This window comes from Passer domesticus, chromosome 14 (genome assembly GCF_036417665.1).
Source record: "Passer domesticus isolate bPasDom1 chromosome 14, bPasDom1.hap1, whole genome shotgun sequence".
Lineage (NCBI taxonomy): Eukaryota > Metazoa > Chordata > Aves > Passeriformes > Passeridae > Passer > Passer domesticus.
In genome coordinates, this window is record NC_087487.1 from 18862418 (window position 1) to 18884574 (window position 22157).

At 51.2% G+C, this 22157-nt stretch overlaps 1 protein-coding gene across 1 annotated transcript in view; it reads left to right on the forward strand.

The window, feature by feature from the left end:
• SMAD6 (SMAD family member 6) overlaps positions 1-22157 on the forward strand; it is a 38630-nt gene that overhangs the window by 2456 nt on the left and 14017 nt on the right. The window contains exons 2-3 of the mRNA XM_064389334.1: positions 1726-1782; positions 3455-3532. Coding sequence (XP_064245404.1) covers positions 1726-1782; positions 3455-3532 — 135 coding nt within the window. The remainder of the gene's footprint in view (positions 1-1725; positions 1783-3454; positions 3533-22157) is intronic.

A 22157-nucleotide genomic window follows, 5' to 3' on the forward strand; every position in this document is an offset into this window, starting at 1 on the left:
TGTCCCTGCCCATGGCAGAGCTGGAACGAGATGATTTTTAAGGTCCCTTCCCACCCAAACCATCCTATGATTCTATGCTGACTGTCCCTCTTTTTGGCAAGAACTCTGATTTTATTATTTCTGTTGCAATCTGGGCTCCTGCCTCGCTTTGCATCACTTCTTTCAAAGAAACTTCTCTTCTGGGCGTGCTTCTCCCCAAGGTCGCTAGAGGCTGGAGGCAGCTTTTTTGCTCCAGTTGGAGTTGAGCTGCGTTTTTAGGAACGGGGCATTTCTTTTATGAAACGGGAGAAGTTTCCCAGTGCCTTTCCCGCAGCCGTGGTGGCTTTCCCAGCGGTGAGCGGCTGCCAGCCCTCACTGGGAGTAGTAGAAAGCAGAGCTGTTATCAAGTGGCTCCTTATCACCTTGATAACGGGTGACTGTGCCAGGACCCACCCGCGCCGGCTGGGCGCTGGTAACAGGAGCCGGGAGAAGGCCTTGGTGCCCTTTTTCCACAAGTGGCTCCCTGCAGGGATCATCCTCTTGGTGTTTCCCACCCCATCTGCCGTGGGGTGTGAAAGTTCTGGGGTGCTTCCAACGAGTCCCTGGTGACAGCAGGTCTGGAGTGGGACCAGCACAGCCACGTCCTGCTGTTACCTCCACATGGGGACAGCAGCACCTTTATTTTTTTATATTTTGGGATCTGTAAGAACCCTGTGAGAAGAGCACCCTGCTCCCTTAAGGGGGAGTGGGGAAGCTTTTCTGAGAAGCAGTAGATGACCCCAGAGCTGTCACACGGGGGATGCTGAGGTGCTTTTTGGGGAGCCCAGCCGGGCTGAGCTGCAGTTCTGGCTGGGTGCTCTCAGGTCCGGGTGGGGGCTGAGGAGCACTCCCGTGTTTCCCTGCTCTGGGGTCGGTGTGGTGCCACTGGTGGACTTAACAGAGCAATTTCTCACTGGAGTCGGTGCCTGCTCAACGCTGATACAGCCCAGCAGGCTGCACACTCAGTTTTGGCAAGTTACCATTGAAGAAACATCACTGTCATACTATGAAAAGGGCAAAGAAACCCTTGTAATCAGGGCGTGGAGTTTCCCCATGGTGTTGACCCTTCTAGGAACAGTGAGACCTGGTTGAATGACCTGGTCCAGCAAAGCACCTCTGAGCGCTTGCTGGACATGGAGCACAGGACTGCTCAGTGCTGCTGCTCAGAGCCGAGCTCAGGAGCAATGTGGGATGGATTCAGGATCGGGGTCACTGCTCCTGAGCCACAGAGTGCCGAGGCCTTTTGGGATGGACTGAAGTTACTGGGATGGCTTGGTGCCTGAAGCCAGCCAGGGGTACCAGCCCTGTGTGCCAGGAGGAGCCTTCTCATCACCCAGTCCTTCTTCTCAGTGCTTGGGAAGTGTTTGGGGAGCCCTGTGTGTTGTAAGGTTGTCTCCCAGTGCAGATGACGGAAATGGGGCTCCTGGGGAGCAGTTTGATGTTTTGTGTGACTCAGTCTGTGGGTGTCCAGGCACAGATGTGGGGCACAGGAGTGCAGCATTTTCAGTAGCCAAGCCCACTTTGAAAGTTTAAGGTGGAACTCCCATTGTTGAAAAATTACGGAAGCCTTGGTCTCCAGTTGCTTCCAAGTGTTTTGTTTTCCACTGGGTGTTTATAACCTTGGAAGAGTTCCTACCCCAAAAGAGAAAGCGAGAGGGGTTGTTGATAAACCGAAGACAGCACTAACCTGAAGTTTTGTTTTTCCAGAGTCTCCACCACCTCCCTACTCTCGGCTGTCTCCTAATGACGAGCAAAAGCCACTGGGTACGTGTTTTGTCTCTTTTGATCTCTGGGGAACTCTTTCATGGTGCAGCCCTGGTGCTGGTTCTGAGGCAGCCCTACCTGGCACGCCAGGCAAAAGCCAACAAGTCGGGGTTTTATGGCTGCTCATTATTTCTGAGCAAGCATCAGCTGACGGTTTTAAGAAGTAAATGGATGCCAGTTTATCCTACCAAATTACCGTGTAGACACATGCATATTTTCCAAAATAATATGAAGCTCTATTTTTAATGAAGGCGTAATGAAAGGTTACCAGACGTCATGTTTTGTCTGCGTGTGTAATCTGCGGGAGTGGGAGCTCCTGGGTGCCATTTCCATACGGGCCAGGCTGTGCTGCTCCATGGAGGAACCAGCTATTACCCTTCCTCTGCTCCTTACAAAGAGATGGAAAGCCTTTGAAACTCGGAGCTGTGTCATTTCTGAGCGGGGTGTCACTTTTCCTGGGGAGTTGTAAAAGGTTTTCCAAGCAGAGTGGGTGAGAGCAGCTTTGGGCTGGCCAGGCTGGGTGTGGAGTGCAGGATGCTGGGTGCTGGCAGCCTTGGATCCTGCTCCTGTGTGCTGCACGTGGGCCTGGAGATGTTTTGAGCTGGCATCGCTGCATCCTCGCCATCCTGCTTCTTGTGCAATTAAATGGGAAGCAGAGGCCTGGGAACATGGGAGGGAAGGGAGGAATCCCACATCCCTCTTGGATTTCTTGCCGGGATCAGTGCAGCTGGAGCCTTTCTCCTCAGTGATTTACCGGCGTTAATGACCAGGGGGAGCTGCTTTTGCTGCCATGGGGCAGGGACAGGGAGCAGACAAACGGGGTTTGGCAGGGATAGGAGGGGACAGCAGTGCCTGCCTGTCCCACCCAGCCCCGGGGGAAGGCAGGAGCTGCCCCTGCCAAGGTGAGCCCCTGCCCTGCCAGGCCTGGGAGCAGCTCAGCCATGTGTGCACCCCGTGCCCGGCGCCTTCATCGCCACAGGGCTGTGACCAGAGCAGCCTGCAAGGCCAACTTGGCTGCTGGTGGCTTTTTTTTCTTTTTTTTTTTTGTTAGGTATGGAGGCAAAAGAGAGGAGTTGTCCCTCCCTGCACTCCCCCTTCCAAGTTAATTCCTTTTAGAAACTGCTTGTGCTGCAGGGAGAGATGATAGTGGGCGACACGTGACTTTATTAAAACAACAGCCAGGGGTTGAAATTTGCTTCACTGGCTTGTTTGATTGGAAAAATAATAGTTAATCTGTGAGCAAACAGTTGAGCACTTAATTAGAGGGGTGTAAGCAAGAGAGAATAACAAAGACTCTTAACTTGTTAAAACAAAGTTTCCTTCGCTTCAGCAAAGAGGAAGGAAGGAAGCAAGAATAAACAGCTTCAAGAATTTTAATGGTGATAATTAAGTATAGTAACTCTGACTTGTTTAGAGGCTTAATGTAACTTTATCCAGTAAGCACCAAGTTCCTACTTGTTTGATCAACTTAACTGGAGTTATTTTTGTGGTCGAGGCAATTCAAACTTTGCATTTGCGTGGTGGAGCTACAAAGTTAATGGCTGCTTTCTGGCTCTGAGGAGAGTTTCTCTTGGGGAGGTGGTGGGAAGCCCAGCAGCCACGGGTGCTCACGTAGTGCTGGCAAACGCAGCAGGACTAAAAGTGCTTTTTTTTCCCTTTTTTTCCCCCTCAGATCTATCAGATTCCACGTTGTCTTACACTGAAACAGAGGCTACAAACTCTCCCAACGTCACGCCCGGAGATTTCTCAGGTTGGCAGCTGTTGGTGCCTTTCCCTGCCGTGGGGGGCTGGTTGTGGGGCAGGACAGCAGGAGGGGATGGGATCCTGATCCTGCTCCTGGTTTGTGCTCTGGATGCGAAGAGAAGGACAAAAAGAGCAGTTATTTGAGTTGTTTTTTTCACAGAAGTCTGTGCTCTGCATGTTGAGATAAGATGCTGTTTGTGGGGTGAGCAGGGACGTGTGGAGGTGACCACAGGGCCACGGTGTCCTGTGTGGAGGCCCCAGGATGGATCCCAGTCTGTGGGGCCATGGCTGCTGTGGGGCTGGGCTCTGGACCCTCCCCATTTCCATGGCAGGGCCATTCAGAGCTGCTGTGGAGCCATGGCTGCTGTGGGGCTGGGCCTGGGCTCTCCGCATTGCCATGGCAGGGCCGTTCAGAGCTGCTTTGGGGCCATGGCTGCTGTGGGGCTGGGCCCTGGGCTCTCCCCATTTCCATGGCAGGGCCGTTCAGAGCTGCTGTGGGGCCATGGCTGCTGTGGGGCTGGGCCCTGGGCTCTGGGCTCTCCCCATTTCCATGGCAGGGCCGTTCAGAGCTGCTGTGGGGCCATGGCTGCTGTGGGGCTGGGCCCTGGGCTCTGGGCTCTCCCCATTGCCATGGCAGGGCCGTTCAGAGCTGCTGTGGGGCCATGGCTGCTGTGGGGCTGGGCCTGGGCTCTCCCCATTGCCATGGCATGGCAGCGGGGCCGTTCAGAGCTGCTGTGGGGCCGTGTCTGGGCTCTCCCCATTGCCATGGCATGGCAGCAGGGCCCTTCCAGAGCTGCTGCTCTGGGAGGTTCTTGCCGGGACCGTCGGGCTGGTGTTACCTGTTGGGCCCTGGCCCCGGGCTGCAGTCCCTGCTTTCATGAGCAGGCTCCCAGCTACGGAGCCATTGAAGATCCTGAACAAAGCTCGGCTTAATTAGGTCCTGGTTTTTGCTCTGCCCCACCCTGCAACCTTTCATTCGCTTAATGGGGCTCTGCAGGGCCCGGGGTGGTTTTACTGACAGCAGGAGGGCTGCGGCTGTCCTTCCCACATCTCTGTCCTTCCCACATCTCTGTCCTTCCCACATCTCTGTCCTTCCCACATCTCTGTCCTTCCCACATCTCTGTCCTTGGTGTTTCACCCCAGCTGGGGGTTGACCGTGGGACAGGAGGGGCCTGGCTGTAGGACCAGGTTTAATTTCTTTGCCTGGTTCATGGTCTGAGGGCTGGGATGAAGGCAGACAAACGTGGGTTTTGGTGGAGCCCCACGTGCCTCCTTCAGCAGCTTGGACACCTCTGAGGCTCCTGGCTGGATTGCTGGGCACATGGATGGGATCTGCTGCTCACCTGGGGGATGCTGTGAGTCCAGGGGGTGCTGGAGGGGACCTTGGGGGTACTGGTCCCTTGGCTGTGGCATTTATCTTATTTTTCTTTCCTTGCAAGAGTTCATGATCAGTTTGGTGAGAAGTTTGGTGAGACTTGGGCATTCCTCGGGATGCTTAGGCTGATCCCAACCCCAGAGGGTGTTCAAACAGCACGGAGTCTGTATCCTGGCACAGTGGCACATTTCCCTCTGGGGATTTTCCTTTCTTGTCCTTTCAGGTGTCCCTGTGGTGGCCCACAGGCTTTTATTGTGCTGCCAAGTGTCCAGGGCAGGGGAACAATTGATTGCAGGACTGGGATCATTTAGCCCTGTGCTTTAATAAATATATCTCTGCAATTCCTAACAAACAGTCCTAGGGCTGCATGCACATCCCTAAAGCTCCCAGTGCCCGTGGCTTTTGTTCTAACTTGATAATTGGCATTAATTACAGCAGCCAAGTTGGAAAAGCGGGGTTCCTGACGGTGTAATGGTTTAGCTTCCCTCATGGCTCAGTCTTTATGGGACATCTGGTGGGTTTGCTGGAAAGAAGAGAGATTTTAACTTTTCCTTGAATAATATAATGATAACATGTGACCAAGATTGTGCTGAAACCAGATCCCTCCTCTCCCCTGTGCTGTTTCCAATGGTGTAACTTTTAATAAGAGTCTGGGGCTGGGTGATTTATTTTTCCCCAGTGCTCACGATTGCTGAAAGAGGATAAGAGCCCTGCTGAAGTTAACCCATACATGTCATCACGGGGAAGTACAAGGGAAAAACCCACTTAGGCTCCAGTCTACCTGCCACATTTCAGTTTGTTTATTCTCCATTTCAACTCATTTAATAGCTCTGCTTGAAGTGTAGGTCTGTGGGAGTGATACACAAGGCACGTGGTCCTCCCTGCCTCCTCTTGTGTACTCAGTGTGCATTTAACTTGTCTTCCAAAAATAAGTACATTTTGGATCTAGCATCAAGCCACTGCTATTTATTCCAGCTTTGATCATCAAAAAGGCTTTTCCTACTAAAGCCACAAAATTCAATTTTGTGTAACAAAGAGAGCTATTCTTCTCCTATTTCTCCTTTACTTGATGAACTTCTAAACAGGAGGTTTTAGCATGAAGGCAAAAGATGATCTCTGTCATATGTATTAGTTTAAAAAAATAACAAACCCTTTTTTTTTTGAAGTAGAACCTTCCATGGCTAACATATTGCCCTTAAAAAGAGGGAAATTGTTGAGAGAAGTGGCAGGCTCACTGTGAAGTTCAGAGAAACAGTTAGCACTAACGGGGAGCACAAGCTGTGGGTGGTTGGGTGGATGTGACCTGGATCCATGGATGATACCCCAGAGCCCTCTTCATCTCCTGTTCACAGCATTTAGGTCTTGGAACAAAGTTGTTTGTGTAAGGGTCAGTGTCCAGCCACAGCTTTTCCCTAGGAATGGGGGTGCTCCTGCTTTCCCAGTGAGGTGCAATGCCTGGGAAGGTCTGGGTTGGTGGGAAAAGGCGCTTGGAGGTGTCTGACCCTGCAGGTTCCTCCTCCTGAGCTCAGGCAGCGCCACATTCAGCACAAACATTCTCCATCTTTTCCTGCTTACATTCACTCCTGCCTGGGGAGCAGAGCTGAGCAGAACTGCTGTTTGGGGGCTGTGTTTTAAGCCCAGGTGGGTCCCTGGCCTGGGCTGAGCCTGTCTGTCCCCCGGGAGCCAGCAGAGCCTTGGCCAGTCCTGGCGTCCCCGCGGCTGCCGGCCGGGGCTGGGGAAATACCAGGGAAAGGGCAAAATCCAGCAAGGCAGGAACAAAAGCTCGGCCTCGTGACTCATAATTGGTGGAACATTTGTAGTAATTTTTTTTTTTTTCCCCTTCCCCTCAGACTTGGCTCCTCCAGCACATGCCAAGAAGCTGCTGTACCCGTTAGACTTGCCAGGCGTGTGGAGGGCTGAGCCTCTCTGCAGGGATGGGGTGGGATGGGATGGAGCAGCTGCCATGGGCTTTGGGATTGCCTGCCTTCCTCTGAGTCCCACAGGCTCTCCCTCACTGGCCCTGGGAAGGACTTTTTCTTAAAACCCATGGAATAGCCCCATTCCTGTTGAAAAAGCACCGTGATGAGCGTTGGGCAAACTTCTTGTTAGTGGTGGCTTTAAATAGGGGAGGGCAGGTGGGAGAGCAAGAGGTGGCCTTGCATCTTTAGGTCTCTGTGCTGACTTGACCATCCCCAGGGAAGGTGCTGATTGTTTTTTCCAAAAATAGTTATTTTGGAGTTTTTTTAAACTTCGAAATCACTTCCATGTGTTAAAACTCTGAGTTTCAGCTCTGGTGAACCCATGTGTAGCTGAAAATGTGCATCCTAAAGAAGAAGTGTTGAATTGGTGCTTTGTTGGAGGAGGGATGAGTTCTGTCCGTGCTCCAGAGCAGCAGGAAGGTGTTTTCCACCTGGGAGTGGAAGCATGGGTCTGAATTTATTCCCAGCAGCTCTGCTGATGTCCAGAAGGTGCTGAGCTCCACGTGGAGATGAGCTGTGCTTGGTGACTGATGATGGTGGAGGAAAGCTGAGAATTAACAGAGAGAAAAAACAGACTGAATGGGCAGAAGCTTATTTAAATTATTTCTGGTTGGTTTTTTTCTTTTTAAGATGGGGAAGTTTTTGCAGGGCAGTGGTGGGGCTGGGAGCATTGGATTTGGGGAGCAGGGTCTCTGTACCATCAAAGGGAGAAAGAAGGCAGGAGCATCCATCCCAGCTGGTGACTCAGCCCTGCTGAGGTGATGCCATGGCTCCAGGAGAGAGCCAGAGGGTTTTTTCTGCTTCCAGCAATATTTAGGATGAACTTAAGGAAGCATATTTTAAAACCCACTGAATGGAGAAAGTGAACGTCTCCCTTCCTCTCCCCCCCAGAAATAACAGGCTGCAGGATTTATGCTAACAAGGAAATTTATGAAGATCCTGTGTGTTAGGAGTAGGAAAAAAAAAAAAGCCCATTAAATCTGTCAGGCGGATGTGTGTGGCAACTGGGCAAACATTGCCCTTTCCGGGCTGGGGGAGAGGTTCTGGAATTACCTGTTAATAGAAAAAAAGGGTATTTTTGTCAGTAATAGGACAGCAGTTTCTTCTGGGGGGAAAAGCTGGGTTTTGAGGACAGGCTCTGGCTTTGCTGTGCCAGTGACAGGTCTGGGCTGGGGGCTGGGTCTGACCCAGCACCACCCTGGAGCCTTTTCATCCCTTCTCCCCTCCCTTCCTGCAGAAAGAAATCCTTTAAAAAAGACACAACGTATCTGTGCATCCAGTTTAATCACAGACAGATGTTTGTTTGGGCCGGTAATGGTTTTGGTTTCTTTTTTTTCTTTCCTATTTAACTGTAGGTTTGCTGGCTTGTCTTCCCCTGTGCAGTCTAGAACAATCAGGGTTTGGCTAAAAACCTCTCCTGGTCGGAGGAACGAGCCTGTTGCCAAGAGCTACTTCTTTGATGCAAAAAAATACATCCTGGAGGTGCTTTGTCAGATGTTTTTATATTAAACAGCTTTCCTCCATAGTTTCACTTTGCCAACGGGAAATAAAGTGCATCTATTTTCCAGTGTGCTTCAGAGAGGAATTCTCTGCTCGCTGTGGAGGCTTTTCCCACTTGGCTGTGGATGTTGGAACCCCCCTGGGAGAGCTGGGGTGACTGGGAGAGCCTCAGAGCAGCACCCTGCCCTCCCTGGGCTTTGCTCATGTGCAGCTTCTGGCCCTGCCTGGGGCTGGCACCAAGGGCAGCCTCTCCAGCTGTGGGGTGAATCATGGATTAATCCCTGGAAGGGAAGGTGGGGAAGCTCTGGGAGCTGCTCCCTGGCCTTTCAGGGCTGTCCCTTTCACAGAGGTGCAGGCGTGCTCCTTTCTTTTACATAAAGGTGTCTGTCTGGGGTGGTGGTGAACCCCTGGAGCCAGGGGATTTATGGAGGGCAGGGGGATTTTCCACATCCCGTTTGTGCTTGCCATGGTGGGGGGCTCCTGGAGTTCTGCCATTCCTTTGGAGCAGAAGGTGAAGGGATCATTGATTCTGGAGCCAGCCATTTGTGTCCAAATCCTGTTGATAGCAGTGCTTCATCCATCAGCAGAGAGTATTCCACCTGGGAAAATCATAAGTAGATGAAGAAGTTGTTCAGAGCATTGAGCAAGCAGCAAGAATTTTTTTTAAGTTAGACAACTTGCCAATGGAAGAGAAGCACCCTAGGTCAAAGCTGGAGGGAGAGATTTCCTCCATGTGGTTGTTTTTTCCATGAAAACCCTGTGGGATAACTCATGTTGGGCCAGCAAACCAGGAGCTGGAGCAGTGAGCTGTACCTGAGCTGGTGGGTGGCCATGCCTTGGTGGCAGTGGACCTTGGTGGTGCCACCTGTACCCGTGTCTTGTGTGGAGAGGTGGCTCCATCCGTGCAGAGCATGGGCTCTGGCAGTGTCTGTGCAGCTGTGGAGGTGTTCCTCAAGCCAGAGACAGCTGCTTGTATAAAATGGGTTTGTAGGGCAGGGCTCTTGGTCTTGGGATTAGTGCAGGGCTCAGACAGGACAGTAGTGTGGGATGGGGAAATTAATTTCATACAGGCTGAGGAATTTGCTGGAGGTGGGAAGGGATGGTTTTTGCTGAGGGTCTCCTGAAGAGGAACATCAGGGTTCCTGTGAGGTTTTGCATCCTGTGCAGCAAGGAGCAGCAGCCTCCCAAACAGCCTGACAGGAGGGCATGTGTCTGCTGGACTGGAGGTGGAGAATGTCCCTCTGCTGCTAAAACCACCCAACAGCCTCACTTAGAAATGAGGACAGTGAGAGCTGTCCCTAAACAATCTGGGCAGCTGGAGTTGGGCTTTGTTCAGAAGAAGGAAGGGGAAAATCCAAACTGGCTGCCAGAGCCTGGGGATCATCTGCCTGGAGTGGCACAGGCTGCACAAGGGTGGAAGAAGGTTGGTTTTGCCAATATTGGTGAAACCCCGTGCCTGATGCAGAGATTAAAGCTGCTCTGCAGATGATGCCTCTGTATTTGTGTGTACACACAGAGCCCCAAAGGAGAATTTTCCATCAGGGATCCAGGCAGGATGATGCCCTGAAGTGAAGGGTCCATGGGCAGTATTTGGGGAGCATGGTTCTCTTGGAGGCAAGACTCTGAAGTTGCTTTTTCTCCCTCTGTTACCTAGGATTGGGATGGATTTTCACAGCTAGCCTGGATGTTTTCAACCTACAAGTTCTTGGAGAAAGTACAAGACCCAGATAAAATATGTTTTTGTCTGTGGTTCATTGAGCAGTTATGATGTTTGGCCTTGAATCACAGAATAATCACATCCCTCACTTCTCCGAGCACCTAGGCATCACTCTTTTAAAAAAGAAACATCAGGAAGTAAGCAAGTTACTTAAAAGTAAATTAGTTTAATCTTTGTAGCCTAAACATTACATTCTTGCACCCTATTAGGGGTTGGATACAACTTTCTAGGTAGTAAAAGTTCCTTTGATGTAGCTCTGGTTGTGTCCTTTAAGCAGCATGGATCCGATGGATCCGGCTTTGTTTGAACTTTCCTTTTTCCCTGTGCCTGTGTTTTGCTTTTTAAAGGGATTTGCTGAATACTGGACACAGTGTATTTATGACCTTTGAAAACGGTGAATGTTTTGAAGGAGGAATTTTGGCTTCTTACAGTGGACCTGTAGAGAGAGGCTTGTGTTCACAGTCCCAGTAATAGATTTTTCTGTGGCACTTTGATGAGTGAGAGGTGTTTATAGGCTTGATTCATAACTGAGTTACCAAGGTTTTCCACGGAAATAACTTATTAAATGTGTGGCGCTCACCGGAGCCATTGAAGTCTGGAGATTTGCTCTTCATCAAAGGCACCTCCTTCCCCGGGCTCCAAGGCCTAACTCAGCATTTTACCTCTGGAGGATGCTCAGACCCAAGTGGGCTGTGTGGTGTGGGAGCTCGAGCTGGCTTTTAGTAAGAAATTTAAAAAAAAAAAGGGCAAACTGGAAGGAGGAGGGGGGAAAAAAACCTCAGGAAAAACATCCCCCCTGTCGTTGGGAGCTGCTGATGGCTAAACCTGGTTTTCTGGAACACTGCTTGTTTGTGTGGATTTTGCTGCTCTGCTCCACAGCTGAAAAGTCCATCCCTTCAGTGCTGCTGAGGGCTTTGAAGTGTCCTGAGCCCCTGGAAGCTCAGGTTCAGTTTACTGGCAAAGGAGACTCAGCTCTTTGTGCTTCCCAAGAGCCTGGGGCTGTGATTCCCAGCTCTGTCCTGCAGAGTGCCCCAGGTCCTGCTCCTGGCTGCTGGTGCAGCGGGGGGACATTGGCTCACTGAGGTCCCACCTGGCTCCTGGGGATTTGGGTTTGTCCCAGCCCTTGCTCTGCCCCCGCTCTGTGCCTTGCCCTTGGCTGATTTATCAAATCCTGGTTTGGGTTGGGAGGGAGAGGAGAGCTCATCCTGTTCACCATGGCAGGAACACCTCCCACCATCCCAGGCTGCTCCTGGTCCAGCCTGGCCTTGGACACTTCCAGGGATCCAGGGGCAGCCACAGCTGCTCTGGGAAACTGTGCCAGGGTCTCCCCACCTTGTCAAAAGTCCTTCTGCAGGTTTTTTGTAGCCCCAGAAAATGGGTGTTCAGCTGGAGAAAAGCATCACCCAGGGCAGAGTGCTGGGAGAGTGGAGAGTGCAGCACTGGGGTCTGGGCTTGGGGTGCTCAGGACTGTTGGATTCCTGTTTGGGTGTGTTTTTTCTGTAAGAACAAAAACATTTCACATGGAAATGCCTGTCTTGGCTGACCTCTGGCAGGGCTGCTAATGCTGACTGGTAATGGCCTTTGCAGCTCCTGGGGCTGGAGTAGGGATCAAACAGCTCTGGCCTGGAAGTGCTGGACTGTGCTGCTGTCCCATCCCACCACCCCTTTCCCAGAGAAGCTTCTCCTTCAGGGAGAAGCTGGTTCCTCATCCCAGGGTTTGGATATGGGGAAAAAGCCACCAGCATCAGAGGGTATAAACAGAATTAAACCCAAAGCTCCTCTCCTGCCCCAGCATCTCCTTGATCAGCCCCACACTCCAGGTTTCCCCCTCTTTTTTCTTCTTGTATTTTCCTAATTTTATTCTTTAAATGGATAAGAGTTGCCTCTGATGCCCAGGCCTGAAAACCCTCACAAAACACAGCCTGTCCCTGCCTCCCCACAGGGATGCGGTCTCTGCCAGGGATCAGGCTCAGGCTGGGATGCTGCTCCCTGCCCTCAGCATTTTGCTTTTCAGGTTATAAAAGCCCATGTATGAAACCTGCCAGAAAGTCAAATTCCCAACAGTGCAAGAGAGAGGGATGTGTGGAGAGTTTGTTTTCCCTTCACAGCAGTTCTGTGCTCCTGGGGGATGCAGGTCTTTGCTGAGGGTTCAAGGAGCCCACGTGCTCCTGTCCTGCAGCATCCCCCACCCACTCCCAGTGCATTCCCAGAGCAAAAGCTGGGCCAAAGCCATCCCTCCCTTCCCAATGGCGATTCATGGAAGTGCCCTGGTGTCACATTTGCTGTCCCAGCTGGACACTGATGCTCTGCTGGCCCCGCTGCAGCTTGGCCACGTCCCCACCTGGGCTTGGAAGAGCTGCCCTGCCCTTCCTGCTCCTGTGTTTGGTTTATGGCTTTGGAGATGTTCCTCCTCCTAAGTGCATGTGGCAGAAGGATCAGGCTGTCCCTTCCTCCAGGCTGGAGAAGTTGGAGTCTTGCAGCTGCTGCAGGGGCATCTCTTGATGCCAGGGGCAGGATTTCTCACAGTGGCTCCACGGAAGGGCGGGAGACAAAACTGTGTTGGTTTTATCTGTGTATTCCATGAGCAGGAGCAGAACCTGCCAGCAGAAAGGCTATTTTTCAGCTCTTTCCATTTATTAAGGTCTCATTTGCTAAGATCTTTCCATGAGAGAAGCCAAAGAATGTTAAAGACTTGAAAAAAAAAAAAAGTGCCAGCTGCTTTGTGCTTTCACACTGAGTGATGCAAAGTTGTCTGTCAAATCAGGGACAAAGGTACCTCAGGTGGTGGGTGATGAGTGCTGGGTGAGGCCCTGGCACAGGCTGCCCAGAGGAACTGTGCCTGCCCCATCCCTGGAAGTGCTGCATTGGGCTTGGAGCAGCCTGGTGTCATGGAAGGTGGGACGAGATGAGCCCTTCCAACCCATTCTGTTTCTCTGATGAGGTTTTTAGATTTACCCCTCTGTCTGCAGAGGCTCCTGCTGGGATGGACGTGCTGTGCAGAGCACATCCCTTTTCTTGCCTTTGCTCTTTCTTCTCCCCTCCTGGCTGCTCCAAAGCCTGTTCCTGTTCCTGAGCGTGGAGCTCACACAAGGCCCCGTTTGTGCGAGCCCGGCTGGGAAAAGCCAAGTTTGTCCAGGGGGAAGAATGAGGCACTTGATTCATCCCCCCTGCGTCAGGCTGTGGGGTCTGGGAGCATCCCTGTCCTGCACAGGAAGGCAAACACGGGCTCTGCTGGCTGGGAACTCCCAGGGTTCTGCTTTCCCTTAGTCCTGAATAAATGTTGCTCCTTTGGAAGCAATGCTGCATCTTGCCCTCAGCTCTGTGGCAAACACAGTCATTGTGTCCTGATTTTTTGCCTGTTTTTTTAATTTTTTTTTTAATTTGTTGTTCTTTAAATGCTACAGTGAGATCTATAGGTAAAAATGAGCTATAAGTATTTTTTCCAGCATTCTTCTTAAAATCCAGAGGAGTAGTGATATAACCCAACAGGAGCTCTCAGCCTGGAAGTGTTTAAGGCCAGCTTGGATGGAGCTCTGAGCAACCTGGTGTGGTGGGAGGTGTCCCTGCCCGTGGAAGGGGGTGGAACAGGATGATCTTAAAGGTCTCTTCCAACCCAAACCATTCCATGGTTCTATGATCCAAAGCTTTGCCAAGTCTCACAGCAAACAGTCACTGGTGCTTATAAAAAGCTCAGGCTCCAAGGTTAGATCTGGTTGGGTCTGTCTGGTGCAGCAGCTCGGGGTATCCAGCTGTGCAGAGAAGGGGCAGATGTGAAAATGGGCAGTTCAGTGCCTCAGACCCAATCCCTCCCTGGGAATTGTGTGCCTGCAGCTGCCCCTGAGGGCTCGGGCTGCTCTGATCACTGTCAAACTGAATCCAGCAGGTTTGGATTTTGGCCTGCTCTGGAGAACTTTCTGCTGAGGTTTTATGAAGCCCTGGAAACACTGTTGTGTTTCCAGAGAGGCTGTGGGTGCCTGGCTGGGTGCAGAGCAGTCCTTGGTGGCATGGCCAGGGCTCAGCTCCCCTCAAGTGTCGTGGAGTTGCTTTCTGAGATCCGCAAAAAAAACCCCAACAGAACACAAAAAAAAACCCCAACAAAACTTTATGAATCGACCAGGAAGCCAGTAAAAATTAGTAGTAACAAGCTGATTTCAATAGGAATGGGTTTGCTGCTCTGCTGGCTGCCAACCATTTATGAGACTGGCCGGGTGCCGGGTCCAGCGCCGCATCCCTCACCCTCCTGCTGCTGGAAATCATTTGTGACTCCAAAAAAATAAATAACACTATTGTGGAGCTCGTTTTATGGCTGGGGCCTGAGCTGGGTGGCAGCTCTGCAGTTTGCAAGCCCTGCCTGGGGGCTCCCCGCTCCAGCTCAGGTGCGTTCCTGTGGGTTTGCAGGGGGCAGGTGAGGACGTGGGTGGGAGTTGCATCCATGGCATGTTGGATCTGTTCCTGGGGAAGAGCTGGGTCAGTGTGGCTGTGCCAGTTCAGGGGTGTTGGATGCTGTTGGGTGTTGTGCCAGCAGAGGTTTAGGATGGATATTTGGGAAAATTTTACCCCACAAGGGCTGTCCAGCCCTGGCACATGGAGTCACCATGCCTGAAGGGATGCAAAAGCCATGTGGCTGTGGCACCTGGGGACGAGTAGAGTGGTTGGAGCTGCTGATCTTAGAGGGCTTTCCCAGCCTTACCCATTGTGGGATTGCTCCTGTCTCTGGTGGGGACATCCCAGCCCCCCAAACCCCCGGGTGGTGTTCCAGGAGCTGTGTGGAGGGCCAGACCCAGAACGGGCCCGTGTCTGCTCTGGCTCATCTTTAAATGAATGCCACAGGGGTTTCCAGCATGGGAATTTGTCTGACTCTTCCATTTGCACTGGGCCTGTTCAGTGCTTGCACAAAGGGATGTGTGTGACTGAGGGGACTTCCACCCCCAGCAGAACAAGGAAATGCCTGGCAGAATACAAACCAAGGTAAAGATCCTGTGGGTACAGGGAGCTGCTCTTCCCCCATTGCTGAGTTATTTGAATGGAAGGGAAATGTCAGCAGAATTATGTTTTAAAAAAAAAAAGTCACTCATTTCACAGGTTACAGACTAGGAGCACACTGGGCAGCTTCTTCATCACTGGAACAAGAAAATTGGAGTCATTCTTTATTCCCCAGTAATCACAGCCACATATTTTGAAATCTCCGTGTCTTTTCCATGTTGAATCGCCAGTGCAGACCTTCAGAGCAGGATTGAATTCAGCTGTGCTTGAAAGGGTCGGTCATTTGAGACTTCCAACATTAAAAGATCTTTGCAAATTAGTTTTGCTCTTGCCATGCTGAATTTGTTTGTGTAGAAAACCTCAGTAGATTTGGTATGTGCCTGTCTTTGAAGGGCTCTGCTTCAAAGGCTGCAGCTCTGGGTGTTTTATGTGCTGAGCCCTGCAGTCCCCCGAGCTCTGCTGCCTCGCTGGGAAGCGTCAGCTCATGTTAAACCTGCAGGAAGGAAAAGCTGAGCGTGGCTTTTCAAAGCTTTCAAGGAAACTGGATGCCCAGGGCTTATTCCTGTAGGAAACGGGTGCTGGAGCTGCATGTGCTGCTGTGTGTCATTGGTACAGCCCCAAGGATGGTTCTCTCCATGGCCCTTCCCTGCAAGGAAGTGAGAGGAAAAAGGGTGAGAGGAAACCTGTGTATGCTTGGAGAATTGGGAATGGTTGGTCCCAGAAAACTCAGCTGAGATCTTGGCAGTGAGAACCAAGCACAAGAGACTGAGTTGGGCTATAGCTAGTATTCAAACAAAGGTGAACAGTAAAAATAATATTGTGGAGTTTCTTGATTCTTGGCTTGAAATGGTTTTTTTTTCCAAAGAAATTGAATCTCAGAAGGGAAAACGGGAGAACCTGTCTCACATCCTGGATTGTGCATGTTTAGATCAGGTCTGTCACCAAACAGGTTTTGTTGGAGTGGGGCTGGAGCCCTTTCCCTTCCAGCCTGGTGTATCCATGCACATCCCAGCGGGCTGCACTGTGGAACTGATCATTTTAAAACACAGAAACAGTGTAGAAAACCCCATAAAACAGAAGGTGCTGATGGAAGGGCTGTCCCAGAGAGGGGCTGTCTGTGCCCAGACCAAGCTGTGGAAGGTTTTGTGAGTGCATTGTCCACTGTGGGAGCCCTGGGCTGCAGGGAAGGAGCTGCCCTGGCTGGGTACGTGCAGTAGGATCAATCCAGGTTTAAATGAGGACAAAGCCAGCAGCAGCAGAGCATTGCTGGGAGCCAGCAGATAATCCCAGCTCAGCCTCGGGCTGGATCGCCGGCGCTGCCTCGCAGAAAGCGCCGCTTTCTCTGCTCTTCCCCCTTTCCTCCCTCTCATTGAGATTTCGACACAATATTATTTTAATCCCCATCCTCTGGCCCCTCCCCGTGCCCTTCCCTGCAGGCTCTCTCCCCCCATGCAGGCTGCAGAGGCTCTCAATGAGAACCAGCTGCCTCCCAAAGCCGTTCCCCCGCAGTGGGGCCGGGCCGGGGCGAAGCTGGCACCGCCTGGGTCGTGGCTGCCTGCCTCTCCCCCAGCCCCCAGAGCTTTTCCTCCTGCCTCTGTGCTCCCTCAGTGGTGTTTGTACTCCTGGGATTTGGGGCTGCCTTTGGAGCCGTCCCACCTTGGAGCATCGTGGGGTGGGGCACAGGGAGCACTGGGGTTGGGGGTGTGCCGTGGCCCTGCCACCTCCAGCCATCAGTGCTTGGATTAGAGGTTGTTAAATTTTGGCTTTATTTGTTTCTCGAGCTCTTCTGTCGGTCAGGCTGCCTCAGTGCACGTCCCTGGGGCTGTGTTTGGTGTGTGAGCACAGAAGCATCCCCTGGGATTTGGAGTTGTGTTCTCCACCCTGTTCAAACACCCAGGAAGGTTTTAGGGATTCAGGGGGTGCTTCCAAGGCAGGCAGGTGACTGAAATTGGTTCAGGCATTAATAACTCACTAGTGCCAGCTGCAGTGGGTACCAAACTCCTCACAACCAGCCTTCAGTAGCCCAGGAGAGTGGTGAGGGTGGGCACAGGATGGTTTAACAGAGAAGGGGCATTTCTGCAGTGCCTGGGTGAATGCAGCCACCCGAGGGAAACAGCACAGGCTTATCTTGGAGCTTCTACTCCTTATTTCTCCTTTGTAGTTGTGCTTAGTGCTTGTGTCACATGAAGGAGCTGAAGCAGCGTGTGGGGTGCATGAAGAGCAGGCAGCAGAAATGTTTCTCCAAGTGCTGTGTCTTTATCCTGGGTTGGTGGTGGCACAGGGGTGAGACTCTGGCTCCTGCTGAGTGGTGCAGTTGCACACACTGCAGGTTTGGTGGTCTCCAGACTACAAAGGCAACAGTGAGTGGTGAATGCAGATCCACTCCCAGAATGGGAGCATCAGCTTGGATTGATTCCCTGAGCTGTGATGCAGCAGACTGTGATGCAGAAAGAAATTCTCACCAATTCAGCATTTCACAGCTTCCAAAACAGAGTTTTTCTGACTAACTCAACCCAGCAGGTCCGTGAGAAAGGGGGGATGAGAAAACCCTTCCCTCCACATGCCAGAATTCCAGCGTGGCCCTTGGAGAGCTGTGGCCGTCGCTGCCCTCCCCAGGTGCCAGCCAGGCTGGTGGCACTCCCAGAGCCAGGGGAGCTCGAGGCTGGCTCTGTGGAAATGCAGCGACTGCAGCGCTCCCAGAGCGGTGCCTCTCTGTTCCAGCGAGGCCGTGGGTGTTTATTTGAGGGAAGAGCAGCTCAGCCAAACATCCTGCTTTTAAACTCGCCCCTGCAGCCCTCGGAAAGATGCCTGCAGCTCTGTTTGTGTGCAGCCTCCGAGTGCTGGGCTCTGGGCACGGATGAGATTTGCAGGGAGGGTTTAGGAGCAGCCTCCCGTGTTCTGGGGTTTGTGCTGCAGTGAAAGCTGGGATTTCCTCTCCATGGCACTGGAGTAGCACACTTCCACCAAGATATCCAGTGTCTGGCAGGGAGCTGGATGTCCTGCAGGGCTCTGAAAATCCCCCTCCCCAAGTGAGGTGTTGGAGCCCTGAGTTTTGAGTCAAAATAAAAATCAGTCGGAACTGCCAAGTTTGGTGGGGGGGGGTCTTGGTTTTGGGTCAAAACCACAGTGGTTTTTTCCCCCCCTTGTTTCAATCCCAAGCACAGCCCTGCCAGAAACTTGGCTCAGCTTCCCCAGCAGAATTAGGGATGTATTTATGTTTCGGGGTTTGTCAGGAAACCTGAAACCAGGTGAGTTTGGCCAAGGCCAGGCTCTGGCTGGGACAGGGCTGCGAGAGGAGCAGGACAGGGATGTGCCTCAGGGAGGGCACAAGCAGGACTTATTTTTGTAGACATTTCATAGCAACAGAGCTAAAATAGAGTCGTTGCTCTGCCTTCTCCATTGCATTGAAAGGAGACCCTTTTTCTGCTGAGCAGAGCCCCTGTGGTGGCTGCAATGGGGCTCTGGGTTGGTCCTTCAAGCTGCAGGAGAAGTTTGTGGCAGCTCTTAGTTTCAACCATTGGTTCTGAAATAATGGACTCATGAATAAGAGTTTTAACTTCACCCTGCCCTGCACAGCATTGTGCTTTTCCAGCCCCTGACATCCTTCAGTTTTGTAGGTGTAGCTTAATGCCACCACTTATACATCATTTCTGTGTCTGCAGGTAGAACACACCAATGTATTTATTCTCACAATCCACTTCCAGCTCCATTTCCTATCCAGAGTCATCCAGGCAATGACATTCCCTTAGTGGGATGTTGCTTTTGTATGTGATTAAAGAGCTAATAATGTTTTGGACCATTTTGATGGTGTTTGGGTAGCAATTCTTGCACTTAATCTCAGAATAATGCAATGTCCCTGTCTGAGATGGTTTTTTTAGATACTTAACTGCAGCCAGCAGTGAGAAGAGCCATTTGAAGGGCACAATTCATCTTCTCTCTACTGAACAGGGCAGAAAAGTTGTGCCCCCATCATTCCCTGCAGGTTGGAGGGTCTGGGCTTGTTCACATGGATTCGGAATGCTGTGATTTATCCTCAGATCAGCTGAGCCAGCAGAGAGGATTTGGGTGGTTGCGAGGCACTGGAAAAGAAAAGAAAAATCACTATTTTTAAGAGGGAACTGTAGGATGTTGGCCACTGGCACAACCAGCAAAGTCCTCCGTGACTTCCACCAGCACCATCTCTGCTCCGTGGCAGGTTGGGAGCGTGATGTCATGGGCAGAAAATAGCCCCTGTTGTTATCAGAGTAAAAGTTGAATTTCTTGTAATCCCTTCCAGCCCTCCCTCAGCAGGAACCTGTGAGCACACCCCCAGCCCCTTCCTGATTGTTTTTCCAGCCCCATTACACAACAGAGCGTTTGTTTGGATTTGCAAATTGGTCCCGAGCAGTGTCAATAGCTGGAGATACACACAGAGGGGAACGGGCTTTATTTGGGTTTTAGGGCCTTGGGAGTGCAGGGTGCCAAAATAAATAGGGAGTTTTATCCTGGGCCGTGTTAGCCAAACAGCCCTGGGAGCTCCTGGGGAGAGGTTCAGTGGAGAGCAGCAGGGATGGAACCACCAGGGATCCCGAGCAGGGCTCGCCACTCATGAATGTCCCCTTGAGCCTGGGCTGTTGTTTTTATTCCTTAATGATGGATTTACAAGGAAAGAAGGACATCGGGGTCGGCAGCAGCGTGCTGGGTGACTGAGCCCAGTTATCTTCTGGCTTTGGAAACCACACCACGTTTTGTTTATTGAGCTCTGTCACAGGAGAAATTCAGATTTTTGTTCCTCTGCTACTGCTGCGTTGTCCTGCAGGAAAAACCTCGCCAGCACTTCCACTCTTAATTGGCTCGTGGCAGGTTTATCCCCATTTTTCCTGGATCTCTCTGCAGTTCCTCGAAGCTTTGTGGCAGAGCTGGGAGAGGCCAGGTCGGAGCTTCCTTGCATTGCTGGGCTGGAGCGTTGGGCTTGGTGGTTTCATGAGTTGTACCTTCCTAAAAAGCTCGAGGACTTCAGGTTTTCCTCTTCCTGGGGCTGTTTGAGGCCCTGGTGGTGGAGCCTTGCTCTGTGTCCCCATGAGCAATTCTGACTTCATCACTAACAGCACCCTGCAACAGCCTGAGAGCTGCTAAAAAAGACAATTTGAACACCCAGGCCAATTTCTGTTGATTTTCAGCTGTCTGAATACAACCACGGTGAAGTCTGTGGAGTTACTTTGAATTTCTGGTCAATATTTGGAGCAGAACCTGGCTGTGCCCATGTGCAGCATGGGAGGATTTATTTGTAAAAAAAAAAAAAAGGAAAATATGACGGGGCTTGGAGAATAAATGGGGGGTGGAGAATAAGGCTCAGGCTCCCTTGTTCTTCCTGACTTTTTACCATCCGGAAAGAACTTTCCCTTTGGAAAGCAGGTTGCCTCAAGTGGCCCTGGTGGCTTGCTGAGGGCACTGGGTTATGACAATAAATAAAAGCCAACGGCGCTTCTAGAAATGTGAGGAATGCGAAAATGTTTAAATGATTTAGTACCAGAAAACTTTATTTAAACATTTAATCGCAGAACACCCTTTCATCTTTAAAACATCAGTGTTTGAACTCCCATCCAAGTTTTTTCCAGGCTTTCTATGTACTTCATCATATACAACAGCAAGCTGTGCTCTGCAAAGAGAATAAACTTCCAGTTCCCTGATTCCGTTTGTTGTTGTTGCCTCAAACGCACCTAAATTACAGTAGAGAAGCTGTTTTGGGGAAAAAATCTTAAACATGTTATTTCCTATGTTAAATAAGGTCTCGTTCCTTTGAAGAATTGGAGCTGGTGAGTGCTGTGTCCAAGCAAATCCCACAGAGCTGCACAGTTTCCCTGTGGAAACCAGCCTGGATACAGATGTGTCCGTCAGCACGTGGGGGTTTTTTCCCAGTGCAAGGCAATATTCACCTCTGGGAAGTTTATCTCCCCAAAAAGCACCACGAGAGAGGCTGGCATGGGTGGGTGCCACTGGTTTGGACTGGTGAGGGATGCAGCAGTTTGGTTTTGACTTCAAACCTTCCACAGGCAGCGAAAAAAAAAAAAAATTCATTTCATTCTTAAAACGGATGAGCATTAGTGGATTGTTTTTGAATTACATAATTCTGGAGTGTAAGAGCTGTGCTTTGAAGAGGAAAAACCTCAGGGCTCCATGCACACCACCACCCACTAGCCATCAATCCCTGATTGTTTTCAAAGGCAGCCAGGCTGAAGTCACCCCGTAGCAATGACTCAGTGCACGTAACCACGCTCCCTTTTGGGGTGAGCCCAGGGGATCAGCTTAGTAATGATTTTCCTGGGATTGTGACCTCAGGGCCCCTTGGGTGCAGCATTAGCATTGGAAATGTCCCTGTTTGTGTTCCTGAGCGTGCACGGCCAGGGCCTGCCGTGCTCCGCTGGGGAGATTTATGCTTCCTAAGTACATTGTAAAAGTTTTATAAAGTAGCTTAAATATTTACACAATAAGCATTTAAGGAAACAGTTATGCCTCTAAAGGAGCTCCTGATCCTTTGGGTCCATCAGACCATGGACATGAGGGTTTTTTAACTGTCTGACCTCCAGGAATTGCTTTTTTTTTCCACCTAACTGGTTTTAAGCAGGCAAACAAATGGAAACTCATACACAGGAACCTATAAATAATGTTAATGACCTGGCTTGTGTCCTCAAAAGCCAGGAAATTTAGGAACACACCGGCGAGCTGGCCCTTTGCTCACTGAAGGGTGGAAGGCATAGCTGGGAGGATTCTTCCCAGTGTCCCACCTAGCCCTGCCCTCTGGCACTGGCAGCCATTCCCTGTGTCCTGTCCCTCCATGCCTTGTCCCAGTCCCTCTCCAGCTCTCCTGGAGCCCCTTTAGGCTCTGGAAGGGCTCTGAGCTCTCCTGGAGCCTTCTCTTCTCCAGGGGAACATTCCCAGCTCTCCCAGCCTGGCTCCAGAGGGGTTCCAGCTCTTGGAGCATCTCCATGGCCTCCTCTGGAATTGCTGCAGCAGCTCCATGTCCTTCTTTGCCTTGCACTTCTCCCAGCACAACCACCTTGCTTCTGCTCCCAAATTTCCTCTTGCAAGGCCCCAGCGG